Genomic DNA, 27,959 nt, shown 5'->3' on the forward strand with positions numbered 1-27,959 from the left:
GGCAGCGGTATTTCCAGCCGTCTAGCAGCTCTCTCAATGAGACCAGGAAAGTCCGTTCTCAGAGACGCTGCGGTGAAGGACAGGGCTTCTGATTTCTCAGAGCCCGTGTCGTCATCACCATAGGAACTACAAGCCCTCTCGCTAACCAAAGGAAAGGGGGGCTTGAATGTATGAGGGACGGGGTCTGACTGTTCCATAGGAATGTCAGCCTCCTCCTCATAGTCCCCATCATCCCCTGAGTCTGCACCGTCAGATGACGCCTCTGAAGCAGAGGCTAGTATCGACAACACGTCCTCTAGGGGGATATCCTTCCTAAAAAACGCCCAACGCTGCTTCCTCTCCTTTGTAGAAAGGAGGGCGCAGGAGGCGCAGTTAGGGGGACTGCAGACGCCCTCTTTGGCATGTTGGGACCCTAGACACACGAAACATAAGTCGTGGGAGTCGCCGCCATGGAGGAGCATCTGCATTGAGCTCTGAAAAGAGCTTTTGGGGGTGGAAATATCCTGGTGTGCTCATTTTAGGACGACGTCGATGACTGGAAATTCGACGGCGTTCTCGTCCTGAGTCTTCTCTTCTTCTCTTCGTCTCTTCTTGGCTTCTTCAGTCTAGTCCAGTCGCTGAAGATAAAGGGAGGCTGATTGAGGGGAGGCATCCCCTCTTATAGGGACACCTGTACTCATATTGGCTGCAGGTGTGTGCATAATTTTGTCTCAGGCTGATGCTGCCTTAGGGCAGTGGGTAAACCAATAGGAGCAGAGCTCCCCTATGGGGCGGAGCTCCATGATATAGAACTACGAAATAACATATGGAATCATGTAGCCACCCTTTGCCTTGATGACAGCTTTGCACACAATTGGCATTCTCTCAACCAGCTTCATGAGGTAGTCACCTGGAATGCATTTAAATTAACAGGTGTGCCTTCTTAAAAGTTAATTTGTGGAATTTATTTCCTTCTTAATGCGTTTGAGCCAATCAGTTGTGTTGTGACAAGGTAGGAGGGGTATACAGAAGATAGCCCTATTTGGTAAAAGACCAAGTCCATATTATGGCAAGAACAGCTCAAATAAGCAAAGAGAAACAACAGTCCATCATCACTTTAAGACATGAAGGTCAGTCAATACGGAACATTTCAAGAACTTTGAAAGTTTCTTCAAGTGCAGTCGCAAAAACCATCAAGCGCTATGATGAAACTGGCTCTCATGAGGACCGCCACAGGAATAGAAGACCCAGAGTTACCTCTGCTGCAGAGGATAAGTTCATTAGAGTTACCAGCCTCAGAAATTGCAGCCCAAATAAATGCTTCACAGAGTTCAAGTAACAGACACATCTCAACATCAACTGTTCATAGGAGACTCTGTGAATCAGGCCTTCATGGTCGAATTGCTGCAAAGAAACCACTACTAAAGGACACTAATAAGAAGAAGAGACTTGCTTGGGCCAAGAAACACGAACAATGGACATTAGACCTGTGGAAATGTGTCCTTTGGTCTGGAGTCCAAATTTGAGATTTTTGGTTCCAACCGCCGTGTCTTTGTGAGACGCGGGATGGGTGAATGGATGATCTCTGCATGTGTAGTTCCCAACGTAAAGCATGGAGGAGGAGGTGTTATGGTGTGGGGGTGCTTTCCTGGTGACACTGTCTGTGATTTATTTAGAATTCAAGGCACACTTAACCAGCATGGCTACCACAGCATTCTGCAGCGATACGCCATCCCATCTGGTTTGGGCTTAGTGGGACTATCATTTGTTTTTCAACAGGACAATGACCCAACACACCTCCAGGCTGTGTAAGGGCTACTTTACCAAGAAGGAGAGTGATGGAGTGCTGCATCAGATGACCTGGCCTCCACAATCCCCCGACCTCAACCCAATTGAGATGGTTTGGGATGAGTCGGACCGCAGAGTGAAAGAAAAGCAGCCAACAAGTGCTCAGCATATGTGGGAACTCCTTCAAGACTGTTGGAAAAGCATTCCAGGTGAAGCTGGTTGAGAGAATGCCAAGAGTGTACAAAGCTGTCATCAAGGCGAAGGGTGGCTATTTGAAGAATCTCAAATATAAAATATATTTTGATTTGTTTAACACTTTTTTGGTTACTACATGAATCCATATGTGTTATTTCATAGTTTTGATGTCTTCACTATTTTCTACAATGTAGAAAATATTTGAAAAAAATAAAGCAAACCCACCCCCACTTCTAAAACCAAAGTTGCCCCCTGCTTGAATATCTATTTGGATTATTTTGGTGCCTGGCTATGTACACACGTTGACACGCGCGAGCAGTTTGGATGAAATTATTGAATGTGTCAATCTATTTTGCAATGCTCGCACACCTGACGATGCCGGTTTGTAATTAAAACTACTCAGAAACGAAACAGAAAGTAAAAGCATCTTATTTGGTTTGAGTTTCACTTTATTGTAGGCTGATCTGCAGCGATGCGACAAGCAGCTACATTTGGTAAGTTGTGGTTTTGGTGTACACTTATATTGGTTATTTTAAAAAAAATAGGTCAATAGTTAATTGACTTCGTAGAGAGTAGTAGGCTATACTTTACGTAGCAGCCCATCCAAACGCGCGCCCAATACAAAGCAGATTGTCGTAGTAGACTATAATTTACCCATTAGCCCATCCAAAACTGCACCCAAAACAAAGCAGATTGTTAACGTGCATGGCCTTTCCTTCTGAAGCAAGCCTATGTATTTGGGAACGTGCAGTGCCAGGGCAATTGTTTTCAAGCATAATAACTATTTAGCTTTGCTCCATGTGAAATTGTTTGAGATAGTGTTATAATCTAGTTATAGATTAAACGTAATCAAACTGAAGTTTATTTTATTGTAAAATGTAGCCTAAGCTTGTACAGCTGATGGAAGCAGAGGAAGATGTCCAGACTGTATTGACACAGGAGACCCATGAGCTGGCAGACATTCTGAGCCATCAAGAGGAAGCCTTTCTCACCATGCTCTATAAAATGATGGACAGCAGAGCGCGGGAACGGCTCGTGCGCCTTGCCAGCCAAATGGAACGCATCATGGGGTTGTTGAATTACTTCAGGACAGCAGACCCTGCTATTTGCCGCAAATTTCTTCAAATGGTCTGCATGCACTGCGACATGGCAATGCGTCTGGAATCTCGGCTGATGTCTGTGGCCGGATCTGTGACTAGTAAGTAAGACTAGTATGCCTGCCCATACTGACCATCCATAATATCCACACTGTAGCCTAGTTATTCAGTTATGGGGAAGATGTTGATATCAGGGTGGGGTTTCCTTTTCCATTTCTGTCCCTCAAATGTTGACTCCCAACAATAAACAATAAACACCCCACTGACAATGCAGTAACTCTGTGGATAGAGTTAGGCTTAGTTTTACCCCTTATTGGAAGTTTGATTTGTTTGACTGTGCAGGTGATCCTCGGCCTACACCAGCAAGTGAGCCCCTATCCCTCTGTGATCCAGGTAATCAATCAGTCAATCATCCCATTTTACTGCAGCTGTTCAGTCAGTTTTTACCCTCTTTTTCCAAAGTAATTTAAGGGGATATGAAGTGTTTTTTGTGTAAGATGACACCTGTGTGTGATATTCAGGCAAGAAATCGGTCAAAGGTCCAACAGCAGATAACACACTAAAAACAGCATAAAAATTGTTAAGTACATCTGGAAGTAAAATAGTGGTTTTGTCTCAGACATAACTTACTGCAATGTTTTTCTATCCAGCAAATGTTCTGTTTGTTATCTCAGTTACTGACAGTCATTCAATTAGCCATGTCAGCTAACAATTTTTAATTTGGTAAATTAGTCTAGCCAGCTATCTAAATTTGTACTAATGTCCAAATACTGATGGGCATGCAGGGCATGTGCCCAGGGGCCCTGACCTCCGGGTGTACCCCATTGATTTTGTAAGTGATTTTGTTAGCCAAATCTCGCTTACGGGTACCCCAAAGGCCCTGGAGAAGAGTGTCATGCAATGCTTATGCAATTCTGTTTAACCACTGTCCCTCTTCATATTTTCTTGGGTTTCCCCTATATTTCCATTATTGGGTTCTCCATTTTGTTTTCTTCTCAGAAGAAGTCGTTGAAAACAACAGCCATACCCTGGTTGATGAGTATATACCATCTCAAGGTTGGTGTGTAAAACGCCCACGAATAGGTAAATACCAGTCTTTTCATGACACCCAGATGGTTTTGTGGCATATCTCAATAAGATTTCTTATGGGGTTTCAATTTTAAAGGACTTGCATACTGTGTGAGCTATCTCTGTTACCTGAAATGTGTCTTTGTCTTCACTTTATGAGAGTTGTTTGATTCGAAATTAGTACACAATCACAAAATATATTTTGTAAACAAATTCATGAACAGCCTGTAAAATAACAAAAACGTGTGTTATTTTATAAGATGTTCTTTGTGTGTCCAGACCACATAGAAAGCTACAAGGCAGCTGTGAGGAGATTTCTACTGCAGAGGTGGGAGAGGGTGATGCAGGGTGTCGTGAAGGAGGTTCGTCTGGAAGAGGCCTGGGTCAGTCTGCACCGCAGAACCCATGTTAGACCCAGAGACAGGGCTGATGGAGGTCTGAGCCCCTCAAAGCTTCCGCAGGGGGGCGAGGAGGGGGCTGTGGAGGACAGGGTGACTGTTCACTCCCTCCTGGGTTCAGAAGCCCAGGTCACACTGCTGTTGGGCCAGGCAGGGTCAGGGAAGACCCTACTGATGCACTGTCTTGGCCAGCAATGGACTCAGGGCGCCTTTCCCTCCTTTCACCTACTGATCCTGCTAGAGTTCCGCCAGCTCAACCTCGTAGCTCGGCCGCTGTCTCTGAAGGAGCTGCTCTTTCGCTTCTTCCTCCCACCAGAGGGTGGAGAGGAGGAGGGTACCGCTGTGGTTGACTTCATCCTTGAAAACCCTGAGAAAATATGCTTGATCTTTGATGGCTACGACGAGTTTCACACTAAAATCACCCATTCAGGCAAACTGAGCAGCCCATTTGACCCATGGTGCCCGCTCCCCATGGCAGAGCTGATCTCAGGCCTGTACAGTCGCAGGATCCTCCCAGGATGCACTCTGTTGATTACCTGTAGGCCTCGGGATGTGACAGACCTGGAGAGCTCTGTGGACTGCATCGGGGAGCTGCTAGGCTTCAATCAACGCATTGTGAAAGAATATGCTGAACAGTACTTCCAGGACAAGGGTCTGGATCTGAAGGAGAAGGCAGTGAGTCATCTACTGGCCAACCACCACCTCCTCACCATGTGTTACCTGCCAGCCCTCTGCCATATCTGCTGTGTGTGCCTGGACCACATATTCTCCAGTGGTGGATCTCAGCTTTTACCCCAGCTGCCAAACACCCTCACCCAGGTCTACCTCCAGATCCTCTGTGCCTTTCTGAGCCGATGCCCAGGGAGCATCACACCCCTGTTGCAGAGTCACAGGGCAGAGGTCACACAGCTGGGCCGCCTGGCTATGAGGGGCCTGGAGGGGAGCAAGATTGTGTTCTTGTCTGAAGAGGTTCCACCAGACCTGTTGGACTTCGCCACTAAGGCTGGTCTCCTCTCACAGGTGGACCTGACCAATGAGGATGGATCTAAAAGCCAGGGTTACACGTTCATGCACCGAACCATGCAAGAGTTTCTGGGCGCGCTACACCTCATGACCAGCTTGGAGGTCACAGAGGCCCAGCTCAGGAAGAAGTTCAACCTCAAGACCCGCTGGACCACGAAATCAGACCCCAAGACTGTCTTCACTGACTCCCTCCATCTGTATGTTTGTGGGCTTGCTGCCCCAGCCTGCTCCTCCTACCTGCTCCAGCTTGTTGGGGGAGCGGGGGCTGTGGGGTGGGTGAAGAAACGCCTGGCACTAGTTCGCAAGTTGCTCCGAAGCCTGGCAATGAGCACCAACCTGACTGGGCCCAAGGTGGTGGAGCTGTGCCACTGTGTCCAGGAGACCCAGGATGCCCAGCTGGCCAGGGAGGTGGTAGGGTCGCGACCCTGCTTTGAACTAAGGAACATCACGTTGAACCCTGTGGATCTGGATGCCCTGGCCTTTGTCATCTCGTCTGCTGGAGTGGGCATCGGGTTGGACTTTGGAGCCTGTTCTATGGAGCTGGAGTGTCTCGATATTCTACCCAGCTGCCTGCACATCGACTGTCTAATGTGAGTTGATGACTCATTTATACATTGCGTACTAAACAAGGATAATCCTGCATGAAATTAATTTCCTATTTTTTTAACAATCCCTCAGTTTTCGAAGCCGCAAGTATGATGACAGATTTGCAGATAAACTTTCTTGCATCCTTCCCAGACTACCAACCCTGAAAAGATTTGAGTGAGTCCTTCACTGAGTCACTCAGTTTTGAAAGGATCAACTTTCAAAGTTTTTTGTTTGTGTGTGGATGTGTACGCGAATTGTCAAAGTGTGACGTGGATATTCTGCTCCTCTTCCCCAGGTTTATCTGCGGTAACCTCACTGATGTGGGAACTGCCAAACTTGCCAGAGCCCTGGAGAGCTGTCCACAGATCACAGAGCTCAAGTAAATGATTATTTACTTACCGTAACAACCAAAGATTATTACCACCACTTCAAGATTTTATAGACCTTTTATCAGGATCTAACCAAACTTGGTTAAAGATACAGTACCATATTTGCCATGAAAGTACAGTTGGTCTGATTCGGTATTGAACAGGTTTTGCATTGTATAAAATGGTTTGTGTTGTCTGTCTGACAGTTTCAGTGACAACAGCCTGACAGACAGAGGAGTCAGGGAGATTGCTGACATCTTTCCCAAGCTGCCCAGTCTGGCCTCTGTCTCGTGAGTTTATTGTTTCCTTGACTGGATAATTTGTGTTGCATGATCCTAGCCATCTATTTATATTACAAGTGTCTCTTATTTCTACATTTCAGCAAGCTTGCACTTTTGTAATGTGACCTACAGTGAGGGAAAAAAGTATTTGATCCCCTGCTGATTTTGTATGTTTGCCCACTGACAAAGAAATGATCAGTCTATAATTTTAATGGTAGGTTTATTTGAACAATGAGAGACAGAATAACAACAATAAAATCCAGAAAAACGCATGTCAAAAATGTTATAAATTGATTTGCATTTTAATGAGGGAAATAAGTATTTGACCCCCTCTCAATCAGAAAGACTTCTGGCTCCCAGGTGTCTTTTATACAGGTAACGAGCTGAGATTAGGAGCACACTCTTAAAGGGAGTGCTCCTAATCTCAGTTTGTTACCTGTATAAAAGACACCTGTCCACAGAAGCAATCAATCAGATTCCAAACTCTCCACCATGGCCAAGACCAAAGAGCTCTCCAAGGATGTCAGGGACAAGATTGTAGACCTACACAAGGCTGGAATGGGCTACAAGACCATCGCCAAGCAGCTTGGTGAGAAGGTGACAAAAGTTGGTGTGATTATTCGCAAATGGAAGAAACACAAAAGTCCTGTCAATCTCCCTCAGCCTGGGGCTCCATGCAAGATCTCACCTCGTGGAGTTGCAATGATCATGAGAACGGTGAGGAATCAGTCCAGAACTACACGGGAGGATCTTGTCAATGATCTCAAGGCAGCTGGGACCATAGTCACCAAGAAAACAATTGGTAACACACTACGCCGTGAAGGACTGAAATCCTGCAGCGCCCGCAAGGTCCCCCTGCTCAAGAAAGCACATATACAGGCCCGTCTGAAGTTTGCCAATTACCATCTGAATGATTCAGAGGAGAACTGGGTGAAAGTGTTGTGGTCAGATAAGACCAAATTCGAGCTCTTTGGCATCAACTCAACTCGCCGTGTTTGGAGGAGGAGGAATGCTGCCTATGACCCCAAGAACACCATCCCCACCGTCAAACATGGAGGTGGAAACATTATGCTTTGGGGGTGTTTTTCTGCTAAGGGGACAGGACAACTTCACCGCATCAAAGGGACGATGGACGGGGCCTCCTTCCCTCAGCCAGGGCATTGAAAATGGGTCATGGATGGGTATTCCAGCATGACAATGACCCAAAACACACGGCCAAGGCAACAAAGGAGTGGCTCAAGAAGAGGCACATTAAGGTCCTGGAGTGGCCTAGCCAGTCTCCAGACCTTAATCCCATAGAAAATCTGTGGAGGGAGCTGAAGGTTCGAGTTGCCAAACGTCAGCCTCGAAACCTTAATTTGGAGAAGATCTGCAAAGAGGAGTGGGACAAAATCCCTCCTGAGATGTGTGCAAACCTGGTGGCCAACTACAAGAAACGTCTGACCTCTGTGATTGCCAACAAGGGTTTTGCCACCAAGTACTAAGTCATGTTTTGCAGAGGGGTCAAATACTTATTTCCCTCATTAAAATGCAAATCAATTTATAACATTTTTGACATGCGTTTTTCTGGATTATTTTGTTGTTATTCTGTCTCTCACTGTTCAAATAAACCTACCATTAAAATTATAGACTGATCATGTCTTTGTCAGTGGGAAAACGTACAAAATCAGCAGGGGATCAAATACTTTTTTCCCTCACTGTATGTGTGTTGTATGTTTTCAGGTTGGGGAGGAATGGCTGCTCTCTGGAGAGTATATACACCCTTCTAGAGAAGATCACTTACATCCCCTCCATCCAGGGACTCTATGCTGAGTGAGTTCAGACAATAGACACTTCTTATGTTCACAAATAGAACCTCCAGTTGTAATCTGCATACTTGATCATATAGTGCCTTCTGAAAGTATTCACACCCCTTTACTTTTTCCACATTTTGTTGTGTTACAAGGTGGGATTAAAATTGATTTAATTGTCATTTTTCGTCAACAATCTACACAAAATGCTCTAATGTCAAAGTGGAGGACAAATTCTAACATTTGTAAAAAAATATATAAAACAAAAAAAGAAAGAAAGAAAAAATAATGAAAAATAAAACACTAATATATCTCGATTACACAAGTGTTCAACTTCCTGAGTCAATACATGTTAGAATCACCTTTGGCACCGATTACAGTTGTGAGTCTTTCTGGGTAAGTCTCTAAGAGCATTGCACACCTGGATTGTACAATATTTGCACATTATTCTTTTTAAAATTCTTCAAGCTCTGTCAAATTGGTTGTTGATCATTGTTAGACAGCCATTTTCAAGTCTTGCCATAGAGTTTCAAGCCGATTTTAGTCAAAACTGTAGCTAGGCCACTCAGGAACATTCAGTGTCATCTCGGTAAGCAACTCCAGTATATATTTGGCCTTGTTTTTTAGGTTATTGTTCTGCTGAAAGGTGAATTTGTCTCCCAGTGTCTGTTGGAAAGCAGACTTAACCAGGTTTTCCTCTAGGATTTTGTCTGTGCTTAGCTCTATTACATTCCTTTTTTTCCTAAAAAAAAACTCCCTAGTCCTTGCCGATGACAGGCATAATCATAACGTGATGCAGCCATCACCATGCTTGAAAATATGAAGAGTGGTATTCATTGATGTGTTGTGTTGGATTTTCCCCAAACATAACGCTTTGTATTCAGGACTTTAAGTTCATTTCTTTGTCATTTTTTTGTTTTGTTTTGCTTTAGTGCCTTATTGCAAACAGGATGCATGTTTTGGAATATTTTTATTCTGTTCAAGCTTCCTTCTTTTCACTCTGTAATTTTGGTTAATATTGTGGAGTAACTACAATGTTGTTGATCCATCCTCATTTTTTTCCTATCACAGCCATTAACATTTACATTTACATTTACGTCATTTAGCAGACGCTCTTTTCCAGAGCGACTTCCAGGAGCAATTAGGGTTAAGTGCCTTGCTTAAGGGCACATCGACAGATTTTTCACCTAGTCGGCTCGGGGATTAGAACCAGCGACGTTTCGGTTACTGGCACAACGCTCTTACCCACTAAGCTACCTGCCGCCCCATTAAGCTCTGTAACTGTTTTAAAGTCACCATTGGCCTGGCCTCATGGTTAAATCCCTGAGCGGTTTCCTTCCTCTCCGGCAACTGAGTTAGGAAGGACGCCTGTATCTTTGTAGTGACTGGGTGTATTGAGACACCATCCAAAGTGTAATGAATAACTTCACCATTATTTTTACCCATCTACCGATAGGTGCCCTTCTTTGCGAGGCATTGGAAAACCTCCCTGGTCTTTGTGGTTGAATCTGTGTTTGAAATTCACTGCTCGACTGAGGGACCGTACAGATATTTATATGTGTAGGGTAGAGAGATGAGGTAGTCATTAAAAAATTATTGCACACCTAGTGAGTCCATGCAACTTTACACCTGAACTTATTTAGGCTTGCCATAACAAAGGGGTTGAATACTTATTGATTCAAGACATTTCAGCTTTTAATTTTGTATTAATTTGTAAACATTTCTAAAAGCATCATTCCACTTTGACATTATGGGGTATTGTGTGTAGGTCAGTGAAACAAAATCTCAATTTTAGCCATTTTAAACTCAGGCTGTAACATAACAAAATGTGGAAAGAGTGTGTGAATACTTTCTGAGGACACTGTAACTGAAAAAACAAATACTGGGGATGTAAACTATGTTTTTCTCTCTCTTTGCAGTGGAGTGAAGGACATCAATGTCCTGTTTGTCCCAATCTTAGACATGAAATGGTGAGGTTTTAGTGAAGTGAAATAAAAGAATATGCAACTTTTATACATTTTTTCAATGTTTGGTGTACCAACAGGCCCAAGAAAATCAAGCTCATGTTTCATAGCTCTTTGAGAAAATGTTGCTTTTATTTCATTGTTTTTCTATGCTACATTTTGGGAAATCTACTGTGCTGTATCAATCAGCCTCTCTCTGACCCCCTTTCTCTCCCTTTCTATTTGTCTCAAGTTCTAAGGATAAAACTGGGCTGACTGTCAGGTATGATATTCTCAGTTTTGTTCTTGTACAGAACCTAGGCTTTTATAAATGTATATTTCAATTGAGCATCTGAATTCCTTGAGTAACATTGCTGTTGTTTCCTTCCTTTCTCTTTATATGTCATCCAGCCTGTTGAACTGCATATTCACTACTGACCAGATGAACAGACTGTGTCAGTTGCTAGCGAGATGTCCTGGCCTGTCTGTCCTGGAGTAAGTGAATAAGTACCCAGTGTCCTTGAACAAGTCAGATCAGACTGTGGGTAAAGACACAAAATAAGTAAAGATATCTGACTTTCTGTTTGGCGTTATGTTGTGACCCCTGCAGTCTCTCAGGAAGCCACATCAAGGCTGATACTCTCAAGGCCTTGACTGACTCTCTACAGAAGCTGAACATCTCCAAACAGATTGTGTAAGACTGATCATTAATTTAAAATGCTTTTTAAAAAGTCATGACCTTGTGCCTGTCCTATATTATGTTTGAACCCAGTCATGTAGCCTAATACGGTTATTGGTTGTGTCTTGACAGTCTGAACGAGATTCCCATATCGGTTGATGGGTTGATGGTTCTGACCAGTTTCCTTTCTGTATGTCCTGATGTGGTTCAAGTGGACATCAAGTATGTTGTGCATAACACCCCTTCATTTCTTAGATAGAGCCAATATAGACTGCACCCTTTTATTGTGTGTAAACTGCAACCACACTAAAACCAGCACATTACCTTATCACTTCCTGGTGTAAACACTTCAGAGGGTATGTCTGTCAAGTGGCTTGTTATAGGCCCAAACCAGACGTTGTGAACATGAAAGAAATAACAATACTGTGGTGCCTTTTATAATGTAGAACTTCGATGATCATGATTTTTTAGAATGCTCTGAAAATGTTACCTTAACACTGACTGCTGTGCGGTTTCCCCATGACAGCCTGCAGGACCCTGTGCGTGTGTCCATACTTTTTGCTGGGGGGATAGAGAAACACCATCCTGAGATGTCTAAGAAACTTTGGTATGTACAATATACCAATTGTTATACTCTGTATTCACTGTGTATAACAATATGGATAATGGCTTTAAAGTTCTACGACATTGTCTCTTCTTTTCATCTCCGTTTCTCATGAACACCTGTGGACAGTCTGATTGGCTGTGCTCTTTGTCCCCCTCACTTGGACCGTCTGTGTGAGAATCTGACGGACTGCTCTGCTCTGACTCTGCTGGAGTAAGTGCTCAGAGTTGTGAAAAGAGAGTTAGGTTGTGAAAAGTTTCAGAGAGTTGGGTTGTGAAAAGTTTCAGAGTTGGGTTATGAAAAGTTTCAGAGAGTTGGGTTGTGAAAAGTTTCAGAGAGTTGGGTTATGAAAAGTTTCAGAGAGTTGGTTTATGGAAAGTTTCAGAGAGTTGGTTTATGGAAAGTTTCAGAGAGTTGGGTTATGAAAAGTTTCAGAGAGATGGTTTATGGAAAGTTTCAGAGAGTTGGTTTATGGAAAGTTTCAGAGAGTTGGTTTATGGAAAGTTTCAGAGAGTTGGTTTATGGAAAGTTTCAGAGAATTGGGTTGTGAAAGTTTCTTTGTTTGTGTCTGTTTATCTTTTTCTCATCCCCCCACCCCTTCTTTGCCTTTCTTAGTATTTCCAACAATTCTCTGGGAAACAAAGGTGTAAAGAAGTTGTTAGACCTCTTACCTCAGCTTAGCACCATCCAGGAAATCAAGTAAGAATTTCTTAGCACCTACCTTTCCTCCCTTTCTTTTGCTTTAGCTTTTTTAGTTCAAAGCTATTTCTGGCCATCAAACCACTGCTTGTACCCTCTGTTTGGTGTAGTGTCAGTGAGAATGCAGTCAGCATGGAAGGGGTGGTGCTGCTAGCTGACGCTCTCTGCTCACACAGGAACATGAGCGAAGTGAATGTCAGGTATTCACATCCCCTATTTCTTTCTCTCTATCTGTCTGTCTGTCTGTCTGTCTGTCTGTCTGTCTGTCTGTCTGTCTGTCTGTCTGTCTGTCTGTTTGTGTCTCTCTCTCTATCTATCTATGTCCTTGTTCTCTCTCTTGTATAAAATGGGCATGGTAAAAAGTTATTGAAATCATACTATGTTTGATTAGTATTTTTGCATTTGAGGTGATGATTAAATATACAAATGTTACGTTTATCAGTCATGGGGGGAAGAAGCTGTTCCTGAAATTCCATTCCAGTAAAAGGTAATATTTTATATATATACTAAAGTTGTTTCTGTCAGTATACCTATTCTGTAACTCAGTTGGATGGTGTAGTCCTAATAACAACTCACTGAATCACTTTCATTTCAGAATACAATCAGAAGCACTCGGGACCTCACCAGATATGGAACAGGATAAGAAATTCAGGTAGGACAATAAAGTTTTAGACAGAAGTCTTAACATGCAAATTACTTTCTGAATTTCTGTTGTCCATTTAATATCCCATTCACTTTACCCTGCAATATAATCCGAAACTTGTGTTTTTGTTTTTAGTCTAACTCACAGTGGTATCCAGCCCACTGACATGACCAGGCTGTGTAGAAGACTGGTACAGTGTCCCGGCCCACTGGAGCTAGAGTGAGTTCTCATGTTACCGCTAACTATGTCTATGTTCTGTCTCTGTCTTTCAGGGTTAACTATAAAATACTGTATTGTACAATATCTATGTATAATATCTAGTATAGTTTCTATGTTCTACTCCCTCCCTCTTCTTAGTGTGTTACATGTATGATGTTTTCCTCCTTCTCGATCCTATAAAAGCATTCTGCCTGTTGTCTGTTGTTTCAGTTTCTCCAATGGATCCCTGAGGGACGATACCATTGAAAATCTATTGAATATCCTGCCTAAGATGACATCTCTTCAGCTGCTCAAGTGAGAATGCTTCACCCTGCTCAGTAATGATAATCTCAAGGCCACAACACCAGTAAGGTGTTCATTTCTCATCATTCTCTTCCGGCCCCTACCTGCCTCCACAGTATGAGCCATGTCCAGATGTCTACGGACGGAGTGTTGTTATTGGTCAGATCTCTGATAGACTGCCAGCGTGTCAGCGCTGTGGAACTCAGGTATGTATGGCTCAGGATGTTAAGGTCATCATTCATTCATGTGGTTCACACATTTGGTTTTAAATGTATGAACTGTGTTTATATAAATTGCCTTAAATATTGATGTACTTTTAAGGCCCCAAGGAGAAGCATTCATCAAGTTTGTCAACATGAAAGCAGAACAAGCAACTTGCAGGTGAATGCAGTTTATCTGCTCGTACTGTTCCCATAGATAGACATGTTATATTACATTACAGAAATTAGGTTTTAGGTTAATTAAGCTGTTTTTAATCAGTCACATATAGTTCCTCTTCTCTCTAACCTGGTTTAACCCTGACCTCATGTCTGTCTGTCTATCTCTCTGCCAGACTCACCCAGTACACACTGAGCAGTGGGGATGTGGAGAAACTCTCTGGGATCCTGGAGCAGTGTCCTCATCTGTCTGACCTGGAGTGAGTGTCCCTGTCCCTTCCCCTAATACACATCCCTGTCCCTGGGTCACTGCCCAAATTTGAGCAAAAATAGCAGTACTTATAAATTATGATGTACTCGCAACTAATGCACTGTATTCCCAGAAATACCTTACACTACTAGAGTATATGCCTCAACCAATGGTCAAACTGTGTTTTCCCTCGCAGAATGTTTTGGGGTGTTTTTTGTTTGTTTTTTTAACACATTTTCAACCAACCTTTCTCATTATGGATAATAACCCATTCTTTACAACGGTGCAGTTTATCCAGTAACCTTCTGAGAGACGAGGGAGTGAAGAGCTTTGTGGATTCTCTGCCAAGGCTGCGGATTGCCAGCTCAGTGAAGTAAGACTCATTGCAACACCCTATCTTCCTTCAGTCCATACAGTGAAATCCATTACCACTTGTGCTGATTTGATTTGATTTGATTTGCTGGTCTGCCTACCTGAGATAATTGTATCAGTGCTAGCAGATGCATCTGTTCTAGCTTTATGGAGGTTAGTTGTGCTTGCTTGTACATCTGTATGTGTTTCTCTCTGCAGTCTTAATGATAACAGACTGACCCAGATGGGGGCGCTCTACCTGGTGAACACAGTGACGACCTGTGAGAAGGTGGCTGCAGTGGAAGTCAGGTAAAATTCTATTGAACAATACCATGTTGGCAAACTGAACATTTACTTGTCTAGACCCCATAGTGTGAAGGTCTGAGTTTTTTATGTCTGTGTAGTTTGGGAACTGAGGAGAGGTCACTCATCCGCTTTGAACAGGACATTGACTGTGGCAAAACTCTGAGGTAGGACAACAAGGCTACTACTTTCTACTCAATACTCATAAAATCAATTAAAGCAGTCACAGAAACAACATAGTGTAAACCCATTTAACTAGTGGAACAGGAAGCATTGTTTATTTTGCTCTCAGAAAAATACAACTCATATCGAAACTGAAAGGATTGCCTGTACAGTGGGGGAAAAAAGTATTTAGTCAGCCACCAATTGTGCAAGTTCTCCCACTTAAAAAGATGAGAGAGGCCTGTAATTTTCATCATAGGTACACGTCAACTATGAGACAACCACGACAGACAAATTGAGATTTTTTTTCTCCAGAAAATCACATTGTAGGATTTTTAATGAATTTATTTGCAAATTATGGTGGAAAATAAGTATTTGGTCACCTACAAACAAGCAAGATTTCTGGCTCTCACAGACCTGTAACTTCTTCTTTAAGAGGCTCCTCTGTCCTCCACTCGTTACCTGTATTAATGGCACCTGTTTGAACTTGTTATCAGTATAAAAGACACCTGTCCACAACCTCAAACAGTCACACTGCAAACTCCACTATGGCCAAGACCAAAGAGCTGTCAAAGGACACCAGAAACAAAATTGTAGACCTGCACCAGGCTGGGAAGACTGAATCTGCAATAGGTAAGCAGCTTGGTTTGAAGAAATCAACTGTGGGAGCAATTATTAGGAAATGGAAGACATACAAGACCACTGATAATCTCCCTTGATCTGGGGCTCCACGCAAGATCTCACCCCGTGGGGTCAAAATGATCACAATAACGGTGAGCAAAAATCCCAGAACCACACGGGGGGACCTAGTGAATGACCTGCAGAGAGCTGGGACCAAAGTAACAAAGCCTACCATCAGTAACACACTACGCCGCCAGGGACTCAAATCCTGCAGTGCCAGACGTGTCCCCCTGCTTAAGCCAGTACATGTCCAGGCCCGTCTGAAGTTTGCTAGAGTGCATTTGGATGATCCAGAAGAGGATTGGGAGAATGTCATATGGTCAGATGAAACCAAAATATAACTTTTTGGTAAAAACTCAACTCGTCGTGTTTGGAGGACAAAGAATGCTGAGTTGCATCCAAAGAACACCATACCTACTGTGAAGCATGGGGGTGGAAACATCATGCTTTGCGGCTGTTTTTCTGCAAAGGGACCAGGATGACTGATCCGTGTAAAGGAAAGAATGAATGGGGCCATGTATCGTGAGATTTTGAGTGAAAACCTCCTTCCATCAGCAAGGGCATTGAAGATGAATCGTGGCTGGGTCTTTCAGCATGACAATGATCCCAAACACACCGCCCGGGCAACGACGGAGTGGCTTCGTAAGAAGTATTTCACGGTCCTGGAGTGGCCTAGCCAGTCTCCAGATCTCAACCCCATAGAAAATGTTTGGAGGGAGTTTAAAGTCTGTGTTGCCCAGCAACAGCCCCAAAACATCACTGCTCTAGAGGAGATCTGCATGGAGGAATGGGCCAAAATACCAGCAACAGTGTGTGAAAACCTTGTGAAGACTTACAGAAAACGTTTGACCTGTGTCATTGCCAACAAAGGGTATATAACAAAGTATTGAGAAACTTTTGTTATTGACCAAATACTTATTTTCCACCATAATTTGCAAATAAATTCATTAGAATTCAGTGGCGGCTCCTGAAAAAATTCTCAGGGGGGGCAATTTTTCTGATGATTTAGGTGACCTACACACATTTTAAAAAAGATATGTCCAGCAACAACATGAAGACAGGGGCAGCATATAAGTCAATGCCAGAAGCATTTATTGACTGATCTCAAAAGTGTTGGCTTACAAAAGCAAAATAAGTTATCACAGTAAAAATAATCAAGGGTGTTCTTTCACATTCCTCAACACTGCATAAACAATATGCATTTCCATAAACAAATGAAATATCAGCTGAAAATACAGCATCTTGGTATTTGTTCAGATTGCAGGATCAACAAGAGCTTTTACCACATTTTTTGCCTCATGGTTGAATTGGAAATATGTGCACCTGAGCATAATTCACAACAAGCAAGCAGGAGCTTTTGATAGAGGCTACTGAAAACATTGATGCAAGTTATTGGTAATAATAAATTTTTATAGACTTCCATATTCTGCCCTCTTGTATAGATTTGTGAAAATGAACAGTGATAGACATTTTGCCTGAAAACAGAATTTGAAAATAATTTATAGAAAAGGTAAACACAGCTATCTGTATGGCTTTGTAAAAATGAACAACCATATTCTGGCCAATTGTATAGATTTGTAAATATGAACAACCATATTCTGGCCAACTGTATAGATTTGTAAAAATGAACATGAACAGATTATTTTAATTTTTTTACATGAAAAATAACTATTTTAAACAACATCAACTGTGAACTGATTTGGGCGTGTGTGTGTTAAAGAGACAGACAGGGAGGGACAAAGAGAGAGAGAGAGGCTACATTACTTGTACTGAAACTGTTCTCTTCTCTCTTTCAATGCAGCAAAGCGGTCAATGACTTTCTCATTGAAATCAGGCATGCTGAGGACTAGTTCCCTCTCCATGGAAAGCATGGCCAGTGCATTCAGACGTTCCTGGCCCATTGAATTTCGCAGGAATGTCTTAACTCGTGTCAAAGTTGAGAAACATCTCTCAGCTTCAGCTGTTGTCATGGGAGTAGTTAGGAGGATGTTCAACAGAGTCACAGTCTCAGAGAACGTCTCCTGGAGGTTGTAGCTCATGAGAACCTGGTACAGTGCCAGTGCACCACAGTTTGACTTTCTCGTCATCGGCAAAAAGACCGTTCAGTCTCTCCAAAAGCACACTGGCGATTGAGACTGAGGTTGATTCTGAGATGGGAAGGAACTCAAAAAAGCGCTCCTGCACTTTGTGGTTGCTATCTATGTACCTCAGCACAAGCACCAGCTGTGTCTGTGTAGAAACGTCCGTGGTCTCGTCAGCTTGGATAGCTACGAAGTTCGCCGACTTCACCTCCTCCACAATATGTTCCCTCATGACCGCTAGCATACACTCCAGTAGCTCGTTTTGAATGGTCTTTGATGTGAACTTCTTTCAAAGAGACAATCGAGTTGCACTGAACGCTAGCCATCTTGATAGTAGTACGTGAATTGATTGACGCTGCTACCCGCTCTTTTCTTAGTTACGTTCATGGTTATGTTACGTATGACGAAAGCGCGTAAGTGCAAGCCCTCAGAAACCCATAGAGATTGTATTGAAAGCTCTGATATTTGAAAAAAAAAGATTTTACATGAGAGGCTATGAGACACTTCTGGGCGATTTTCAACCTGACTGAAATCGCCCCAAAAGGGGCGGGGCCATTTGAAGCACGACTTTAGCCTGATTGGACATTTAGTGGCAGATCAGACGTCTAGATTAGAACACTGATAACTACTGTTGCCGTGATATAATTGATTAGAAAAAAAATCCCTTCCTTTTCCCGTTTGGCAGTGCGTCGCCCATATCGCCCTAATGAACACACCGCCCCTGTTAGAATTCCTACAATGTGATTTTCTGGATTTTTTTTTCTCATTTTGTCTGTCATAGTTGACGTGTACCTATGATGAACATTACAAGCCTCTCTCGTCTTTTTAAGTGGGAGAACTTCCACAATATGTGGCTGACTAAATACTTTTTTCCCCCACTGTATAAATGATATCAAACCTCTTCTATATGACTCATAGACATGAAATCTATCTCTCCCACCGCCTCAGTCTCTCACTTTCTCTTTCTCTCTCTGCTTCATGTTTCCTGAACCCTACAGTCTGAGAGAGTGTCATTTTGGGGCTGACCATCTGCAGAGACTAGCAGAGATTCTGACATGCTGTGCTGCTCAGTTGGTCAAACTGAGGTGAGAATGGGACTGGGAGAATTGCTTCACCCAAGGTTATTATAGTAGATGAAAACGAAAACGAATCATAAAAAAACAATTTAGTAAACAGAAATAAAATAATTAACAAACCGGTTTGAAAAACGAAAACTATACTGAAACTATTACCTTTGACTCCAAAACGAACTAAAATAAAAAACCATCATGAAATATGTTCAGTTTTAGTTTATTTTTATTTTTGGGGGGCAAAAAAATCGAATGTGGTTTTTAAGCCTTTGGTGGGTTTTCACGCTACTGAATCTGCCAGGTAAATGCAGCCAGGAGATAGGGATGTTTCAAATAGGCCGAGCTTGTGCATCACAATAACTAGCTAACACTAGCTAACAGGGAAAAAAGGTGGCTAGTTAGCTACTTGATTCTGCTTACATGTACTACTAAAGTTAAAAAGTATTGGATTGATGTAAACATCGGCGAGAGAGAGTTTCATTCCACCATATTTTTTACACCAGTCTCTGCGCTATCCTTTTAAATCCAAGTCACATTGATATTGACTTTAATTTAAACCTAACCTAACCATGACCTTACCCATCACCTTATGTATTAGCCTACTGCCCCCCAGTTCCAAGAGGTGACATCCCAAACCCCCCCCCCCCCCAAAAAAAGTATACAACACAAATGGCTCCTAGCCTCCCACGTATGCTTTCTGTCCTTAACGCTAAAACTAAAACTGAAACTAATTAATATAAAAACAAAATAGAAATATAACTATAACTAAAGAAAAACTTGCAAATTAGGTCTAAAAACAACTAAAACTAACCTGAATTTCAAATAAAAATTGAAAAACTAATAGAAATAAAAACAAACATAGAAACACAAAACTATAATAACCTTGGCTTGACTTTTGCGATAATGAACCTGCAACACTGAATTTGAAACAATTATAATATGATTCCTGGGTGATTCTCTGTGATGATGCAGTGTGAGGAACAGTGTTATCTCTCTTGTATGTAGGTTATCCTGTAACACCCTGCAGAGAGAAGGCCTACTGGCACTGCAGAACAGCCTGACTACCCTCTCCTCATTACGCACCCTGGAGTGAGCCACACACATGTACACACCAAGTTATTGAATGGAAAATGAATGCCTTTTTTACTCTGATTTACTTCAGGATAAGAAACAACGGACTGAGTGTTCAGGTGATTGAAGACTTGGTGAAGCAGCTGAGGTGTGGTCACTTCCAACGCTATATCAGGTGAGGAGGAGGTTATGGGAATGGCTTGTGGTGTCTGTGTATTTGTGAGTGGGGTTTCTTGCATGAGTGTGTAATGCCTCGGAGTTAAAAGTCTATATTCATTTCCCATCAGTATTGAGGAGACATGGATCACAGCAGAAGCAGCTGTAAACCTGGTCTCCTGCTGCTTGAACCTCAACCCCAACATACACACCATCAGGTGAGAATTCATGTTGGCATTAGGTAATATTTAAGTATAGGAAAATAAAACATGACATGCATAATGTATGTGTGAACTTGTTTTGCAGGGTAAATAAATCCACTGTACACATTACTTTGGAAGAATGCCAAAATCCCACTCCTACCAGGTAAAGCTGAAAGACATTTAATGTTGTCTATTTACAAAATATTTTGTAGATTTGAAGATAAAGATAACACGCTCTTTCCGTTTTGACTGAGCTGCCTTTATTTGAATTTCAGTGGTGACTTTTCTACAGACATGTCTGGCTCTCTGTCTACCGTGACCATAAGGTGAAAGCATCTTCCTCTATCATTCCTACAGCAACAGCAATGTGTGTAAGCTGGCTCAGAATTGGTTACTGCATGTGAGCTCTCCCTATCATATGCTCCTGCCTTTTGTGTCTTTCAGCCTGGTGGACTGTGCAGTGCAAGGGCACCACCTAGTGTCTCTGCAGACTGTGTTCCAGAAATGTGTTCTGCTACAGGAGCTAGAGTAAGTATCTGTGAGAAAGAGACCTGGCACTACTTTGGAAGTAGTGAAAGTGATTCTAATGTCTAATTTAGTTTTAAGTTATACATGTTTCTTCTTTTCCTCCTTAGTTTGTCATACAACAGCATTGGTAGAGTGGGAGCAGAGTTGCTCTGCTCTGTCCTACCATCCTTAGCCAGTCTGAGGAAACTCAGGTATGGCTGGTGTTATGGATTTGGGGGTTGGAAAGGCTTTACATTGATGACCAAGGATGACTATCTTAGGCTACACATGAAAAATATGTTTTATTTTATTTGTTCCTAGTCTTGAATCAAAAGAAACCTCTGAAGATGTGGTATTGCTCCTTGCAGAGGGGTTGTTGCAGGCTAAAAGCATTGAGAGCTTGAAGTAAGTGATTGTCATTCATCCCCTATGCCTACTTTTTATGTTTCATTCCTGACTTTCACCTATCACCACTCTCTCCTGTCTCCCTCAGTTTGTCTGGTCATGTGATCAGTGACAGAGGAGCTGTAGTTCTGACCAGAACACTCCAGAACCTTCCTCATCTCAGAACAATCAAGTAAGAACTCTTGTATTCTTGTATTCAACCACCTGGCCAGTGATACAACAATACTAATGCTGTGCCCTCTGTCCCCTAGTCTGTCCCTGTGCTATGGTTGGACAGCAGCAGGGGCCTTGGACCTGGTGAGAGGGCTGGGACAGTGCCTCTCTCTGGAAGGGATCAGGTAAATTATTATTATTATTATTATTATTATTATTATTATTATTATTATTATTATTAAGGGTATGAGTTAAATATCTGTATCCTGTCCACAGCCTTGACTCTGTACAGCTGGATGACGAGAGCACAGTGTGCCTGGCCCAAGGGTTCCATGCTATGACCTCCTTGAAGAGGCTAAAGTGAGTAGAGCATCCTGAGTGAGAATGTAGTGGGCTTTGCTATGCCTGAGACAGATTTGGTATAGAGTGCTATCTTTACCAATGATTTGTGATCTGCCCCGTAGTCTGAATAATAAAGTTACCATGGCGACTGGATCCCCAGGGGAGGGGGCCACTCTGGTCCTACTGGCCTCTCTGAAGGGGCTCAGAGGGATGGAGGAGATAGAGTGAGTAGAACCATGGTAACACAAATGTCAAGTAGTATCTGACTTCTGCATGGACTAGCCATCACGTTTGATGTGGTATTGTCAATGTGTGTCTGGCCTGCAGGTTAGAGGGGATGAGGATGTCAGATAAAGGAGTGGAGGAGCTTATCAAACACCTGCCCACCTGGACAGGCCTGAGGAAGATCAGGTAGGGATTATTGGCCTGGAGGAATGGGTGGGGAATGGCCCTGGACAAGAAATAGACTACATCATTAATGTGTCAAATTAAAAGATAAGATATGCATCAGAAATCTGTCAAATGAACCAATCTTAGAACCTGTCAAAGTGTCAGCTAATATTCCAATGGGCTTCATGGGTACAACATTGGTGTGTGTGTGGGATTCAGGCAGAAGATTTTAGGTGTGTCATCATCAAAAAGGTATAAAGCTGGTTCAAAGTGCTGATTGGTTTGTAAAGACGCCTTTATCATATAATTCTGTTTTCTCCATCACAAAGTCCAGTTTATTCCACTTCCTGAACTGTTGCAGAGGAAACATACTGATGTAGCACTATGAGCTATGATATGAAATGGACACATTTTCCTCTCAATGATTAGAAGAGGAGAATGTTGGCCCATATCTCTATAGACTATATAAAACACACAACCAGTCTCTTTCCTCTTTATCTTTGTGTCTCAGCCTGTCAGCGAACTGCATCAGTGACCAAGCAGGAGAGAGGCTGGTCCAGGCCCTGGCAACCTGCACAGCACTGGAGGAGCTCAAGTAAGGCCAAGCCCAAACTATCAATGCATAGTGCCCTGCTTTCACAATGACCAAAAATAAAAGGTTTGAATTTTGACTGCAAACAATGCACCGTCTGACCCATGACTTTATATCCCAGTCTGTCTGTGAATAATCTCAGCCTTGCCTGTGCTGCCAAGATGGGACAAGTTCTGCCCACTTTCACTCACCTCAGGGTTCTAGAGTAAGTCTATTCCCATCAGTTTTTGTGTGCGGTAGGAATCATTTGAATGTATTTATTAATTCTATTAATGTGTTGCAATGTAACTGCAACCCTAACCCTTGTTTATGTTCACGGTTGTATGTTTGTGAAAAGTCTCTCAGAGAACGAGATTGGTACAAAAGGATCTGTCAGGATCTCCAAAGCCTTGATCTCCATGAAGTATTTGACAAAGATACAGTAAGATATATATATCTATGTGTAATCCTCTATAATACATACTGTGTATTCCCTGCCCAAGAGACAAGTGTTTAATATACTTGTTGTCTTCCAGCTTGACCTCCATAGGGACTTCAGAGCTGACTGGTCTGGCTGGCAGCCTGGCTCACTGTGTCTGTGCAGAGGATGTCAGGTAAGGGAAATCCACACAGCACAGAGCAATATTCATCTGGTTCTGAATATTCACGACTGATTTGACCATGTTTCCTCTCTCTCTTTTTCACTCCCTGTCCTTTTTGTCAGTTTTGCGTGGAATGGTTGTGGAGATGATGTTGCAATGAAGCTTGCCGAGGTTTTACCACAATGCCAGAAGCTAAGGAGACTTGAGTGAGTGCTAAATTAACGCTTTTACATTGACATGTTTTCAAAGGATTTGATAATCAGATGTGTGTTTTTATATCTTTGATTTTAGTCTAGAGTCTAACAGTATCAGCGCTATTGGAGCAGAGGCACTTGCCAGAAGCTTACAGTCTTGTCCATCAGTTGAAGTGATCAGGTAAATATCTTGGAAGTTGTTTGTTGGTAAACTGTCAATTGTATAATGTATTATAATGGCTATTCATTTGGATACTGTCTTTATTGTGTGCAATGCCATTTTTACAAATGTCCTCTCCCTGTGTTTGACCAGACTGTGGAGGAATGATATTTCTACCTGTGATGCCCAGAGACTGAGACAGAGAGAGAAGAGGCTCAACTTCTCCTCCACGTAGTATATGATCTAATCTCACTCATTCGGGGAGCAGCAGAACAGTAAACTTGCACTTCTATTTGGATTATGTTCATTTGCACATAAAGTTGATTTTGTTTACATGCCATCAAATCCAAACAAACAATAATATTTTCCAGGAGGAGGTGGAACAGTGAACCTTTTTAGTCCAACCCTGGTAAGAGGACATGAGACAAATCTCTCTTTATATACAGTTGAAGTCGGAAGTTTGCATACACTTTAGCCAAATACATTTAAACTCAGTTTTTCACAATTCCTGACATTTAATCCTAGTAAAAATTCCCTGTTTTAGGTTAGTAGGTGTGTCCAAACATAACGATGGTCATTATGGCCAAACAGTTCTATTTTTGTTTCATCAGACCAGAGGACATTTCTCCAAAAAGTACGATCTTTGTCCCCATGCGCAGTTGCAAACCGTAGTCTGGCTTTTTAATGGCGGTTTTGGAGCAGTGGCTTCTTCCATGCGGAGCGGCCTTTCAGGTTATGTCGATATAGGACTTGTTCTACTGTGGATATATAGTGAGGGAAAAAAGTATTTGATCCCCTGCTGATTTTGTACATTTGCCCACTGACAAAGACATGATCAGTCTATAATTTTAATGGTAGGTTTATTTGAACAGTGAGAGACAGAATAACAACAACAAAATCCAATGTTATAAATTGATTTGCATTTTAATGAGGGAAATAAGTATTTGACCCCCTCACTGTAGATACTTTTGTACATGTTTCCACCAGCATCTTCACAAGGTCCTTTGCTGTTGTTCTGGGATTGATTTGCACTTTTCGCACCAAAGTACGTTCATCACTCCTTCCTGAGTGGTATGACAGCTGCGTGGTCCCATGGTGTTTATACTTGCGTTCTATTGTTTGTACAGATGAACGTGGTACCTTCAGGCGTTTGGAAATTGCTCCCAAGGATGAACTAGACTTGTGGAGGTCTACAATTGTTTTTCTTTTCTTTTTCTTTTCCCATGATGTCAAGCAGTTTGAAGTTAGGCCTTGAAATACATCCACAGGTACACCTCCAATTGACTCAAATTATGTCAATTAGCCTATCAGAAGCTTCTAAAGCCATGACATCATTTTCGGGAATTTTCCAAGCTGTTTAAAGGCATTGTGGAATTATGATACAGTGAATTATAAGTGAAATAATCTGTCTGTAAACAATTGTTGGAAAAATTACTTGTGTCATGCACAAAGTAGATGTCCTAACTGACTTGCCAAAACCATAGTTTGTTAACAAGAAATTTGTGGAGTGGTTGAAAAACAAGTTTTAATGACTCCAACCTAAGTGTATGTAAACTTCCGACTTCAACTGTATCTTCCTTCCTCTTCCTGGACAATCAGCTCATAGTCTCTTTCCACTGTCGTATTTATTTCTGTATTGATTTTGTATCAGGAATTTATTTATTTGTTTGTGTTTTGCTAAATAATTTGTTCCACCTCAGGCAGAAAGAGTGATGACAAACTGATAACTCAAGTTTATGCTTCAGGTGTTCCAGCTCTCTATCTCGGTTTGTAAAACCGGAACTATTTATGTGATGTTGATTTCTCCCCATATGTTAACTAATCAAAAAGGGTAGAGTTGAAATATTGTTTTTCTGATGGAAACCTCACTGCTTGGTGTGATTTTTATTTCTTACACTTTAGTATTAGTTGTCAATGCACTGCTGGATTCTAATGGCACTGCTCATGTACACTACCAGTCAAAAGTTTGGACACACCTACTCATCCAAGGGTTTTTCTTTATTTGTAAAAAAATTGTACATTGTAGAATAATAGTGAAGACATCAAAACTATGAAATAACACATATGGAATCATGTAGTAACCAAAAAAGTGTTAAACAAATCAAAATATATGTTATATTTGAGATTCTTCAAATAGCCACCCTTTGCCTTGATGACAGCTTTGCACACTCTTGGCATTCTCTCAACCAGCTTCATGGGGTAGTCACCTGGAATGCATTTCAATTAACAGGTGTGTCTTCTTAAAAGTTAATTTGTGGAATTTCTTTCCTTCTTAATGCGTTTGAGCCAATCAGTTGTGTTGTGACAAGGTAGGGGGGGTATACAGAAGATAGCCCTATTTGGTAAAAGACCAAGTCCATATTATGGCAAGAACAGCTCAAATAAGCAAAGAGAAATGACATGAAGGTCAGTCAATACGGAACATTTCAAGAACTTTTAAAGTTTCTTCAAGTGCAGTCGCAAAAACCATCAAGCGCTATGATGAAACTGGCTCTCATGTGGACCGCCACAGGAATGGAAGACCTGGAGTTACCTCTGCTGCAGAGGATAAGTTCATTAGAGTTACCAGCCTCAGAAATTTCAGCCCAAATAAATGCTTCACAGAGTTCAAGTAACAGACACATCTTAACATCAACTGTTCAGAGGGGACTGCATGAATCAGGCCTTCATGGTTGAATTTCTGCAAAGAAACCGCTACTAGAGGACACCAATAAGAAGAAGAGACTTGCTTGGGCCAAGAAACACGAGCAATGGACATTAGACCGGTGGAAATGTGTCCTTTTGTCTGAAGTCCAAATTGGAGATTTTTGGTTCAAACCGCTGTGTCTTTGTGAGATTCGGTGTGGGTGAACGGATGATCTCTGCATGTGTAGTTCCCACCGTAAAGCATGGAGGAGGAGGTGTTATGGTGTGGGGGTGCTTTGCTGGTGACACTGTCTGTGATTTATTTTGAATTCAAGGCACACTTAACCAGCATGGCTACCACAGCATTCTGCAGCGATACGCCATCCCATCTGGTTTGGGCTTAGTGGGACTATCATTTGTTTTTCAACAGGACAATGACCCAACACACCTCCAGGCTGTGTAAGGGCTATTTTACCAAGAATGATAGTGATGGAGTGCTGCATCAGATGACCTGGCCTCCACAATCCCCCGACCTCAACCCAATTGAGATGGTTTGGGATGAGTCGGTCCTGCAGAGTGAAGGAAAAGCAGCCAACAAGTGCTCAGCATAAGTGGAAACTCCTTCAAGACTGTTGGAAAAGCATTCCAGGTGAAGCTGCTTGAAAGAATGCCAAGAGTGTGCAAAGCTGTCATCAAGGCGAAGGGTGGCTATTTGAAGAATCTCAAATATAAAATATATTTTGATTTGTTTAACACTTTCTTGGTTACTACATGATTCCATATGTGTTATTTCATAGTTTTGATGTCTTCACTATTATTCTACAATGTAAAAAATAGTAAAAATAAAGAAAAACCCTTGAATGAGTAGGTGTGTCCAAACTTTTGACTGGTACTGTACATGTTTCACTGTTATGTTATTATATGCATCTGCTGATTTATTTCTTATTCCTCACACTTGTTTTTGTAATGTCCATGTTTTAATCTCACATGTGATTTGGTGAAATAAAGTGTGAGACGCTATGTAAATAGTGATTTTCTTTATCTGAACTTACCTGTAGATGGCAGTTCAATTTCACAATAGGAGGTTGTGAATCAGAAGGAAAAAAACTCTAGTCACCTCCATTTGAAATCTTTACACAGTGTATACTTTTTTGTCTTGTTAATTTGACAAAATAACTGATCAATGCTTCTTGCTCACCTTTATGTAAATGTTGAGCTGTTTACTATATTGTGCCTGATAAATTGAGATTGACAGTGTTTTGGCAAATGAGACAGCAGTGAACCAGATTGAATCAAACACTAGATGTCAACAGTCTAATCTTGCTTTATCTATGACTGATGATCACCCAAAATCACCTACAATAGGTACTGCTGCAATAAGTTGTAATTGGACAGTTTGGTATGAGGACAGGATCAGCGAGAAGTACTGTATGAAGTAGAGGTCTTCACAGGCCCGCCCGAACCTGAGTACCCAAGACCCGACACGTGTCCAGGTCCAAGATTCTAACTTTTCCCTTGGGTCGGGTCCTGTTTGATTGTAATCAAGTCTTGGATCTATGTAACTACAGCTGATAGAACCGAGTGGACCCGACCACGGGCCTGCATAGCCTACAGCATATTTATTTCACGCTAATAAGGGGAATTTATTGACTTATAGAAGG

General features: G+C 42.0%; 1 protein-coding gene across 1 annotated transcript; it reads left to right on the forward strand.

Annotated features, from left to right (window-relative positions):
* The first annotated feature begins 2,409 nt into the window (after nucleotides 1-2,409).
* On the forward strand, nucleotides 2,410-24,158 carry nlrc5 (NLR family, CARD domain containing 5). The gene is made up of 48 exons (XM_084168536.1): nucleotides 2,410-2,456; nucleotides 2,845-3,160; nucleotides 3,402-3,452; nucleotides 4,059-4,142; nucleotides 4,407-6,138; nucleotides 6,227-6,310; nucleotides 6,432-6,515; nucleotides 6,711-6,794; nucleotides 8,508-8,597; nucleotides 10,495-10,545; nucleotides 10,772-10,801; nucleotides 10,930-11,013; nucleotides 11,129-11,212; nucleotides 11,330-11,419; nucleotides 11,724-11,804; nucleotides 11,931-12,014; nucleotides 12,417-12,500; nucleotides 12,611-12,700; nucleotides 12,943-12,987; nucleotides 13,096-13,152; nucleotides 13,279-13,362; nucleotides 13,573-13,656; nucleotides 13,761-13,850; nucleotides 13,966-14,025; nucleotides 14,198-14,281; nucleotides 14,561-14,644; nucleotides 14,842-14,931; nucleotides 15,027-15,092; nucleotides 18,848-18,934; nucleotides 20,082-20,165; nucleotides 20,278-20,364; nucleotides 20,453-20,512; nucleotides 20,625-20,675; nucleotides 20,794-20,877; nucleotides 20,985-21,068; nucleotides 21,178-21,261; nucleotides 21,350-21,433; nucleotides 21,513-21,599; nucleotides 21,691-21,774; nucleotides 21,879-21,980; nucleotides 22,084-22,167; nucleotides 22,658-22,741; nucleotides 22,860-22,943; nucleotides 23,076-23,159; nucleotides 23,254-23,331; nucleotides 23,442-23,525; nucleotides 23,611-23,694; nucleotides 23,827-24,158. Exons 2-48 carry the CDS (start codon nucleotides 2,863-2,865, stop codon nucleotides 23,906-23,908), a joined length of 5,571 nt encoding a protein of 1,856 aa, XP_084024662.1. The 5' UTR covers nucleotides 2,410-2,456; nucleotides 2,845-2,862; the 3' UTR covers nucleotides 23,909-24,158.
* The last annotated feature ends 3,801 nt before the right edge of the window (nucleotides 24,159-27,959 follow it).

The sequence above is a fragment of the Coregonus lavaretus genome, assembly GCF_964263955.1.
Source record: "Coregonus lavaretus genome assembly, chromosome: 9".
NCBI classification, from domain to species: domain Eukaryota; kingdom Metazoa; phylum Chordata; class Actinopteri; order Salmoniformes; family Salmonidae; genus Coregonus; species Coregonus lavaretus.